The sequence below is a fragment of the Rutilus rutilus genome (assembly GCF_951802725.1).
Source record: "Rutilus rutilus genome assembly, chromosome: 8".
In the NCBI taxonomy this organism is placed as follows: Eukaryota; Metazoa; Chordata; class Actinopteri; order Cypriniformes; family Leuciscidae; genus Rutilus; species Rutilus rutilus.
In genome coordinates, this window is record NC_140222.1 from 17,221,627 (window position 1) to 17,233,584 (window position 11,958).

At 34.9% G+C, this 11,958-nt stretch overlaps 1 protein-coding gene across 2 annotated transcripts; it reads right to left on the reverse strand.

The window, feature by feature from the left end:
- Positions 1–881: 881 nt before the first annotated feature.
- On the reverse strand, positions 882–11,189 carry LOC311295905 (uncharacterized protein). 2 transcript variants are annotated; one of them, XM_084417465.1, is made up of 6 exons: positions 10,768–11,189; positions 10,528–10,671; positions 9,590–9,657; positions 6,630–6,956; positions 1,567–1,869; positions 882–1,287 (listed from the first exon to the last, which is right to left on the reverse strand). In XM_084417465.1, the coding sequence occupies exons 2-6, from the start codon at positions 10,530–10,532 to the stop codon at positions 1,097–1,099; spliced, it is 894 nt and encodes a 297-aa protein (XP_084273591.1). In that variant the 5' UTR covers positions 10,533–10,671; positions 10,768–11,189; the 3' UTR covers positions 882–1,096. The 2 variants fall into 2 exon arrangements, with proteins under 2 accessions (XP_084273591.1, XP_084273590.1); XM_084417464.1 differs by lacking the exon at positions 10,528–10,671.
- Positions 11,190–11,958: the final 769 nt, after the last annotated feature.

The window sequence follows — 11,958 nt, forward strand, 5'->3', positions numbered from 1 at the left end:
CTAAAGCGCATTTACTGCCATATCAACACTATTTAGAGAAAGAAATGCGCCAAAATTCAGAAATCTTTGGCATATATAACTGGACATTTATTTAACCACTGCAAAAGTAAATTTCTAACTTTTCACTCATTTTTTTAATTTAATTTTTTTGTGTTTATTTAAAAAGTAGACCAATCTGATATTATTTTAATCTTATATCAGTTATTTATTAACAGTTGAGCTAGTTCTTTAATGCTGATCTAACCAACAGAAGACACTGGGTTTAAATCCCAACTTGTAACACTGCGTTACAATGTTCCCCTATTAGAAACTATGATATTCTATGATGTTAGCGATATAATTCACAATAGAAACTTTTGTGAATTCTTTTGAGAGAAAGAGGTGATGAAATGATTAATTATTATTTTGTTTTGTGTTATGTTATGTTATATACCTGTGTTTTGCATGGTGATTGTTGTCAAATAAAAAAATTAGTTAATTTTTTATTATTTAAAAAGCCATTATTTTATGTGAAAAAGTTAAAAATTGTATTTTATTGACAATTTGAGTTTGTCTTGTATATTTTATTTTTTTTTGCTGTTTTTAAGCATTTTAATCTGTTATATGATCATGTTACAATGTACCCCACCTATGGCCATGTTGTCACATTTCACTTCCAATCTTCCCGGGCAAATCAAGAAAAAAGTATTCACTGTATTAGACGTGGGAAATTAATATAGGAAAAAAATACTTTGAACACTAAGTAGGTTTACACAAACTAAGAAAGTCAAAAAGCGTTAGGTTGTGGCCCGCTCTCTCCTAAACTGAAAAAAAAGGTGTAGAAACAATTTTACACATAAATCATTAGTAAATTCCACAAATAATTACAAAGAAACAGCAAGTAACATTGAATAAAACATTTTAATATAGAAAGACTGAAATAATACTTCCTTGTAAACATACTCCAATAATCTGTTTTGTTTACAACTTTAAAAAACATATTTACAGCTGTATCTCTAAATCGCCATTGTGTACTGAAACTATGTTCAATGTTTGCAAGGAAACTTTCAGACATTCAAAAAAATATTCAGAAAAGAAGAGAAAATAGAGAGACAGTCTATTCTTGTTTAGAAATATCAGATTCATTAAGGTCTGATGCTTTTGTCTGGTCTCTCCTCTCTTGTTCAACTTTTCTGGATCTGATGTCATAGATGAGAACAACCACAGCAGCCACTGCAGCCACGCCCATCAGAGCAGAGACGACCAATCGGAAAACAGCTTCTGCAGACCCACAATAGTAGATGTTGTCTGAGGAGGAGGAAAACTATATGATGAAACAGAACCTTCCATTTCAATCAAGATCTGTTTCATCAACAGCTCCGAATGGATCATTGTGACAAACTGGTGTATCTTATATCAACAGAACCAGCAAAGAACAGAGTTAGGATGACAGATGTGCTGATTTGCAGGTTTGTTACAGTTGTGAAAGCTAGTTAGTTTCTGCATTGATGCATACGGTAAAGAAGTGAGCTATGCTGCTAAATGAGAGATCCATTCCAGCTCAGTAATGCTAAAATCACTGCTTACCTGAACCTGTTTGACCTGCGCATGTGAGACAGCAGAGTTGAGTGATGTTGTCCAGATGTGTGGTCTGGTTGCTGATGGGATTGTTCAGCACACAGCTGTAGGTGTTTTTATCCTGATATTCCACCTCCAGATGTAGAGAGATGCTGCTGCTGAGATCAGACACACTGATGCTGGACAATACACTGATTCCTGCGTACCAGGAGAGATTCGCCCTTGACACATTCATCACTGAACACAGCAATGATCCTGATGATGATGATGATGAAGGACAGTATCTGGTAATGACAGGAATGGGCAGAGGAGCTGGAAAATATGCACACAAAAAAGCATACAAAACAATCACTAAGTATAAGAAACGGACAAATTGTGACCCGTGCTACAAAATGAGATGGAACGTGCACGGGCTAATTACGAGCTACAACCAAAACAAGGGAAATATGTCAATTTTGGTCGAATTTGAGGTCTTCACAAAAAAATTCTTTAAGTCCTCGTATAGTGATCTCAAAGCTCCAGATAGCCATTAAACATCTGAAATAATCTTTATTTGTATGTTTTCAGAGAGGTGCGCCTTTCTAATTTTTTCCTTTGTTTTAATAATTCATGAAAAATTGCCTTTTTCTCACTTCTCGACCACTGGTGCTTCCCCTCAGCACAAGTTTGTGAATATTCATAGCGAATTCTCTATGGCATGAGTCTGAACCAATGAAATGTGACTTTGCTGATGTAAACAAAACCAGTTTGTTGCTAACCAGTCGCAATAACACCTCTGGTGATGAATCAAAACACCTTGGCGGTGGCACCTTATTGTATCATGGAAGTGTCCATCTTCTAAAAACACAAAATGTAAACACGGCAGAAACTTCACATTTTCAAGCTTTTTATTATATTTGTCAATATGATGTAATGGATATGGATGATAGTGAGAGTGCTCAGTCGGTGGCTAATGCTTTAAATGCACTGTGGTCGGCAAATCTTGCAATTGATATGGAACATTTTGCTCAACTTAATGACTACTTCAATGATAATGTGCCACCATAAAAACAAGATGATTGTGGACAGTAATGTAGCAAATCTTGAACAATGGTTGGGCATGGACACAGTTTAAAACTGTAATGACTGTATGTGTTCATCACTATTAATCTAGCCACACATCCATGCAGGAATGTGTTTTTTGTTGTTGTTCACTAGTAACATTTGCTTAACTGAACACAAATAAATACAGTGCATTCTAAAATTGGTTGACAGTATATATAACATACTTAATATGAATTAAATATTTCCAGATAATATTTTCTTAAATTTGCTTTGGCATTAGTGGCAGTATAAAAGCCAATTATTCAAGGGTGTAGTTTGGTTTGAAGTGAACATTAGCTTATTTTACAATAACTGAAAAAAAAAAAAAAAAAAATACAACAGCGCATACAAATGTGGTCTGAGTTTCACAAACAAAAAACAAATGTAAATGTAAACCCACCCTCTGTCAGTAGATGGCGTTGTTTCCTGACTTCATCCCTAAAACTCAAGGTTGGCGAACCCACCCTGGATACTGTCAGGGTATTGTATATTATCTATTTAGTTGTGATGTTCTACCCAGCCCACTAGGGGGTACTCAATGAGCACGGAAGGCTTGAGTGACAGGCGAGCGAATAAGCGGGGGTTCCTCATGTAAACAATGCATGTATGCATGTAAAAGCAGTGTGTTCGACAGCTCGTGTTCTTTGTTCAATAAATTGACAGAGACGATTAATGCCTCCTTGTAGATACATTTAAGACAGATACCAGCCAAACTTAGCCCCGCCCACAACATTTTTAGGTCGGGAAGTTCGGTCTGGACTTGATCCGTTGTGGAGCTATTATGCCTGAACAAAAGCTGTTCGGACCAATCAAATTGTCAGGGTGGGCTTTATACGATGATGGACAGATGATCAACAGTAACGTAATCATCCACGTCACCAACGAGCGCTTGGATTGAATTCGTTTACAACAAAGATGACTGCCGCTGGAGAATTGTTATTTCACGAGTTCACACTTACAAATAAGTCAGATAGATGCATATTTGGCGTACACGTTGTCCGAGGAGAGGGCTCCAGGCTCGGTATTCGGACTGAACCCAGAGTAGGACTACTCAACAGAACAGGCCAAGAGTGAGTGGAGGGATGCTGAAAACTGAGAAGGAAAGTTAGGGGAGTTGACAGTGAATAAATATATGTTTCCTCTCATGCTGATAGGGTAGACATGGTAATTGTTTGATGACAAGTTGATTGAATTGATTATTTGAACGTGCTGAACTTCGTGTTGAACTTCCCGAACTTTGTTTATGAAACATCATGTGTAGATTCCGCCATCGCGTCTGTTATAGAAGATATCGACAGCACATTAATTTGAAAAGGGGAACAGAGAACCACGATCAAGGCATTTGTCGATCGGAAACATGAATGAAAAACATACGTCACTTACTCCGTTGCTCTGATTGGTTGTAGGTCTATCCAATTGAGTGCAGAGGCATTTTCCTTCCTGGTTCAGTTGAAACACGCCCCATAATTACAGCCCAATGGAGCGGTATCAGACTCATAGGCCCTGTCCCAAATGGCACACTTCATGTGCACTTTCGGTCTTGTGGACTTACAATGGCTGCCGCGTGCGCGTGTCTGTTAAGTCCGTGAGTCCGCAGTGTGTCCCATTTGTCATTTTTAGATCTCAGAAGGGTGCTCGCGAGCGCCCCCATGTGGTCGATTTGCGCACTGATGCGGGCTCCGCAGCAGACTTCTTCCCGGCAGTCAAAGCGGCATTACGTCACGAAAGTGCGGACTCAGAGGAAGACCGCGAGTGCCTAGGGTTCCATTTGGAACAGGTCCATAGTAGGCTTGTTTGAGATGAGCAAAATATGCGCAGAACCGATCACCGGTGAAAAAAATTTCTCGCAAGCGCAAGGCGCACCTGTCGGATTCTGCAGGCGAGCGCCGTTGCTCTCCACTGACTGCGCTGATCAAAAGCATGATGGGAAACGACTTGCTGACGACACAGCTTAATGCTCATTGGTTTAAACAACCATGTATTGTTCTCTTTTAAAATGTTTGATTTTAAAACTCTGATATCATGTTTTATGTGTATACATTATGTGTGAACATATAGTTATATATAAAGGTAATCAAAGTACAAAGGGAACAGAGAAAATTACTCACTTCTCAATTACACTGTAATGTTGGATGGCAATAATTGTTTAAAGGTCCCGTATTATGCCCCTTTTCACAAGATGTAAAATAAGTCTCTGATGTCCCCAGAGTGTGTATGTGAAGTTTCAGCTCAAAATACCCAACAGATCATTTTTTTACAGCATGTTTAAATTGTCATTTTTTGGGGCTCAGAAAAACGCGCTGTTTTAGTCTCTCGGGACAATTTCATCTCACGGAATGATGATAATATCAGAAACTCTCAGTAACGGTGTTCATTTCAAGTCGGACAATAATGCCTCCAGAGTCAGAGTGCTGTAGAGATGAAACAGGTATAGTTTAGTAGTTTAATTACGGTTATTATAACGTATTTGTCATCTGCTTGTATGTATCCATTATTTATTAATAGCCTACAAGTCTGCTGTCTGAATGATGATCAAACATATACTGATGAGTTTAATAAAGTTTATTGTACATCACACAAAAGATGAAGTGTCAGTTTTACTTCAGAAAATCACCGTAAGAGCTGAGTAAACACAGTAAGTTATAAGAAGTGCGCAAGTACATAAACAAATTTCGGTAGAGTTGAGGGAGCATTCCTGTGGGCGGAGGTTACCGTCAAAAAACGGTTCTAGTGACGTCATTAAAGCAGGATGTAGAGGGATGTAGTCCAAACGGGCCGTTCACTGTAGGCGACTTCTGTTAAATAAAATATCTCGCTTGGCATTGAACTTTGAGCTTTATAATTTTACAGATATTATTTATGCTCTAACAGCAACATTACACAATAACTAAAGTTTGAAACATGGGATCATGAAGAACGGGACCTTTAAAATTGGGGGGAAAAATTATGTTTATATTAACACAGCTGTATTAGTATCAGCGATACTGGCCTTCATTTATAAAAAGATGCCATTGAACAAGTATTTAAAATATACTGTCTTTATGTTGTCTCTACATTAATTTGGAGATTAACTGTGAAATTATTACATTATAAAATATATAAACTAATATAAACCTATTAAATGTGTGCTTTTAATTGCAATTAATTTAAGAATGTGTGATTAATCGAGTTATTTTTTTAATCGATTGACAGCACAATCTTTTTGTATCCGTCATTCGGTGGCTCTGAACTGTCAAAATACTTATACCGATGCAAAAAATCAGATCCGAAAGTTTTGGAGGAAGTGTGTAAATGTGATTGACACAATGCAAGGTCGTAGGCCTATTTATTTTTTAACGTGCGAAAATTTCGGACTCAGTGTGCAAGAACTTTTAGTTCTTATTTAAAAAAAACTTGTTAACATGAGATGGGAAATTTGTTATTGTTATTATTGATATTGTGTTGCATATTTTTGCTACATGGATGGGTATCCCTTTACCAGTGACATGCTTCTCAAACTGACTACCAAGCAGAAAACAATGTTAAATATTATATTTAAATATTTTCAATCGTTGAACATATATTTTTCCGATAGGCTATAGATATTTGGTTTTGACTTGGTGTGCGACAAATTTGGTGCAAATTTACCAGGAATTTTTAGGCATGGTTGCTAGGTGATTTTGTTTTGGAACTCAGACTTTGCTGACTCTATTGACTTCAAACAGGTGTTGCACAGCCTTTTTTGATTCCAACAAATCATACATCATTTTTATTTATTTTTAATGGAGAAAAAACATGCATTTTTGAAAATGTGCTCATTCTGACTTGCCAGCATGGGTCACAATTAATCTATATTAGACAACATAGCGATGAATTGTATCTATATTTTATATTTAATAAATGATTTAGAAGCATTATAAATGAAAATATTGAATAATATTTAGTACATTTAATATGTCAAAAAAATATATACAGCAAAAATAACAAATAACATATGATTCTCTACTCACCATAGACAGTAACACTAAAGGACTTCCTCAAAAGTTGTTTTTCAGTGATCTCTAGTGTATAAACTCCAGTGTCTGTGGTTCTCATGTTCTTGATGGTCAGAGATCCAGTCTGATGATTCAGCTGCAGTCTGTCTCTGAATCTCCCAGCACTATCATTATATGAGATCTGCTGACCTTTTATATTGATTGCAGCTATTATTACACCTGCAAATGACAACTCTAACTTAAGATTTTTCTGTATTTCAGTAAGATCAGGGTTTAGAGTGACAGAATCTCCCTCCTTCACTGGCACAGTCTTCACTTCATCTTTATCAGCACCAAACACTCCTGCAGAACAACAGACAATGTTACTCAATCAAACATTAAGTTCTCATTTGGTTGGATCATTATGGCACTTATTAAAACATTGCTGTAATTTTATTTATTTATTATTTAAACAGAATCATTCTAAAACCTCTTTTATATGTTGCACCAATTTCAGGCCTGGTTTCACAGACAGGGTTTAGATTAAACCAGCATTAGGAGAAGCTGCTCACTGCAGAGCAAATGAAGCTTACGTGTAGCTTCTCCTCGCCAAAGCTCCAGCAATGAGGAGGAATGTAATTTGGGCCTAATATGTGGAGCTAGAATATCTAACCACAACTCTATCTGCTGACTGCTGAAGCTTATATATCTAACGGCAGATGAAGGTAAACGTAAATCTCCAGTCCTAATTCATGTCTCAGTCCTAATCATACATACAGTGCATGTTCACAATAACAGTTTAAATAAATAAAATAATAATTTAAACTATGTTTTACTTCTGATATAAATATTTAGATTAAATGCCATTCTCATAAATGGAGTTAAACATTTAAATTACATGAAATCATTACTGAGAAGTTACAAATTTTTTATATTCTAATAAATAGATATTTGTTGTGGATGGATGCGATGCTATTGAACACTTTATCTGTGGCATGTTGGTGTTTTAATGTTTTAATTACGGCAAGGACTGCTTACCATGATAATAACGAATTGTCTAAGAAAATAGTTTCATGCAAATAATGCACAATAAGGCCTTATCAGTTTACATTAAAATATAAATCAATTTAAAATAATATTTGGCCAGTGGAAAAGATTGAGAAAAAAATTATGTGAAATGTATTCTTTACTATTTGATTTATTTATTTAAAAACAAGGCAAGGATAGGCTACTAAATGATTTTTAGCAATTTAATGTGACAGCACATCTGGATCTCATCTTTTCCTAATATCTTGTATCGTTAAACATGGTATCACGACAATTTGAGCATATGCAAATGATATGCAGATGAGGATATGCAAACTAGGTGTTGTAAGCTCCATATATGGTTATTTCGAGGACGAGACATGTGCGCACAATCTTCCGCTGACTGGGATTTATAAAGGTGATTTTGCACAGGTTCTGGCGTACACACAGTTTTATAAGTCTGAATATTGTTTACCATTAAACTGCTAGCAACTGCATTACTATCATCAATCAAAATACTCTATGCTAAAGGAAATCATTTTGTATTTGTAGTAAAACTCTGGTTATACAAATGGTAATCAAACTGCCAAAAAAACGTGGTTAGTTATAATACTTTTACTATATTAAAACCATCGTTAATTTTCATTTGGGAAAAACATCACTCATGATAATGTAATAACATGTTCACTGTTAGGATTTTTCTATAAAGATATTTTTAGGATGTAGTTGTAATAAATTTAGACATTTAGGCATTTTAGATAAAATAGTTTTGTTAAATCTCGAACATTTAAATCATTTTAAATTAAAACAACACCTGGTTGTATTGTAATAATTTAGAATTTAACTAAAATTAATTTATATTATGTACAGACAAAATACAATGAGGTGGTTGTTTTACAACAAGGTGGAGATATGTTAATGAAAAAGTGAAAGGTACAAGAAATTTAGTGAAAAATGTAAACACACACACAAGTGAGAGACAGAGAGATATCAGGGAAAATGAGGAGAAGGAAAAGGAAAATGGAAGTGATTGTGCAGTTCAAGAGAGAATTTTCAATTATTTTGCATGTCCCAGCCTAAGGATTTAAACCTTTTTTATGTGATTGTGATGGCCATACAAAAATTTATTGTGGGTGTATGGGATGGCCTGGATGAGTGTGAGATTTCCCGGCCTGAAGTTTTGTCCCAATCCGCCCATGAGAGAGGCCTTAGTTAAATCAGGAACTTTATAACTTTATAAATGTGGCTTAGAAAAAAACATTGTTGGTGTGCATCTTTAGACAAACAATGGCACAGACATATTTTAAGATACGTCACGTGTAACGAGTGTAGGAATCTGTTTAAGATCTGCTGATCCTACTTCCTTGCATAACATCACATGAAAAACTAAGGTGAACTACACTGTATTGGGCATTCAAGGTGAACATGATGTCATCAATTTACTGATTAGATTAAATGTAGTTTCCAGTGAAGGCGTTTTGTCAGTCTTTGATCTTCCTACTGAGAGTCAAACTATGTGTGAATGTTTACATAGTCTTAGTTCTTGTGACTATGTGATGTTTATACAGTTTGGGGGGTACTATTCTCTTCAGTCGGGGGTAATTGTCTCTATTGTCTTTAAATGACGTGTTTCAAGGGTCACCTCTAAGGCTGTGTAAGTCAGTACCTAAAACTTTAAACTTGACATTAGGAAGTTTTCCCTGAACTTTGTCAACACGACTCACTGTCAGCAGTCTACCTTTATCCAGAAACAGCTCAAATAACGTACGATCATCCAGGATCATCTGGTTCCGTCCGTTAAAATGAACTTTTTCTAATATAATTTTGAGAAAGTACATAAAAGTTGGTTGCGGTGTGAAATAACTGACTCGATTTCATGGGGATCTGTTATCGGATGATGCTACTGAATACTGTAGGCTACATTTAAACACTACATTTTGACTATGTACAAAAACAAATTCATAACTTACCAATCAGATGCCATAAAAAAATCACAACAAATGCATGAGCCATTTTCTTCAGGAGTTTGCAGAACATTCTGAAATAAGAACACTTGAAATTACTTGTTTTCCTTTTTTAACGAAATTTAAATCCAACAGAAATAAAACCTTATTAATTTGTTCAATAATCGCAAACAAATTAAATGATCAAGCTTAAAGTTTTATGTAATGTTATAAAAACTATGCTTAGGAAAATATGGTTTTCTAAAGCAATGTTCTAAAACTCTGAAGACAGAGAACAAATTACTCAAGTGCAATGCTCAGGTACTGTATGTCATTCACTGTATAATACGCCCTTCCTTTTACGTCACACAGGTCATTGTGGCTTTTCCAAATTCCAGCTTGAACATAAACTTTGTACAGTCAGTTAATGTGATGTTTTGTAATATGATGTAGGCTACTGTTAGTGTTAAAGTGGGACACTTTAGAATGTTCTGACATTTGGAAACTTTTTTTCTTGCATTTGTACTTAGGATCCAAGTGTCATTTGAAAGCATAGGCTACTATAGGATTGCAATGAAAAAATAATATATATATATATTTTTTTTAAATAAAAAATTAAATACTGGAGAAAATAATATTAAAATCCTTCTTATGATTATTTTTATTATTAATAATATAGCCTACTGTTCATAATTCCGAATCTTTAAGATTTTGAAATGTTCATAAAGGCTCCATTAGCCTACTTGATCAAAAATACAGTAAAAACTGTAATAATGTAAAAATGATTACAATATAAAATAACCCTAACCCTAACAATGTGATCACCAACACATTTCAATAGATAAATACTAAATAATTAATTGGAACATAAATCGCAGCGTAGGCTATTTAATATACAGACTGATTATAGGCTAAACAAAACAAGTAATAAAAACTCAGTGAGTGTTTTAGCGCAATTTTCTCACCTCATGGGATCACAACACTAAGAGATAGTAAATCTTTTCCTGGATTTTTTTTTGTGCGTTCCCGAGATTAGACCTTCCTTAACATAATGCCGAAAACCCGAAGTCTCTAGGTGGTCTGGTTGAGGAGTAGATAGAAGTGCAAGACTGGTGCGCACAGACAGAACAGAAATCAAACAGTTAACAATCGCAATTTTGTCCGGTGGAAAATTGCGCTAAAAAATCAAAGTAACATCTACTCACCTATGCATGCAGGCTTTACCCTCTTCTCCTTCATAAGATTGATTTATTACACTGTCGTTGCGTCTCACTTATTTTAAGAGCATTCATTAATTTATGTTATATCAAAATTTTGACTACATTTTAAGTTTCGCTTCGCTTTGTTGTCTCAAACAGGCAAAAAAAAAATAAAAAATAAAAAACTCAGACGATTCATCAAATTACGCAAACTACGAAATGTTTTAAAAATGTGAACAGTTGTAATTAAAGCTTTTCAATGAGACACTTATAAGTAATAATCCATTCCGGTTTGAAGATCTTCAATAGCTACCATTTTCTTCAGTAGCCTCGCTGCCATTTATTAAGAACACGCCCACAACAGGGGACCATAAACTTAGGCTTAGGCTTACATGCGCCACCCAGTGAAACCAATGGTGCTTCTCGAAGTACGGGAGACCGGGGAGTGTTGTAATGCAAGGGTCAGTTATAAGAAAAGAGCTGTGGTGATGTCATCAATATCATAAACTCCCATTACATTTTTGAACTCACAGGAGAAGTAGCATGTGACTTTGAGCAACATTGTACATTTTATGACCAAAAAAAAAAAAAAAAAAAAAAGATTTTCAGGAAGATTTTAATTAATTTTTTAATCAAGATTAGCTTTTTTTTTTTTTTCGTTACTTGACTTAAAATATAAATGAGCAATTTCTTTATTTCAATTTGATGCTATGCATTAATGCTAACTTCAATCCCACATGATAACAAGTGAAAATTATTAAATTAATATTAACATTAATATTAATATAAATAAGAAGAAAACAATAAAATATAACACTGAGGTTGCTATAGCATTGCCAAAAATGGTTTGCCATAGCATGTCACTGTTTTATAGGCCTATGCATGTTAGAGCGATACTTGATGGTTATTATACTGAGGGTCCGGGATGTGCATACATATTGACCCGTATGCCCAGCTAATCAACATTTTAAATTCAATGTATCAATAGTCAATGTCAATCCATTGCTTTCCATCATGCATTAGTGCAGAGTTGTAACCTTGACTGAGAGACTATAATCATTGTCAGGGATGGGCAGTATTTATGATACATGTATTTCAAATATATATTTAAAATAAAAATTGTATTTTGTAATTTGTGATTGATAGGGTTGATGAAAATGGCTCCATATTTGGTATCAAAATACTTTAGTGTTTTGT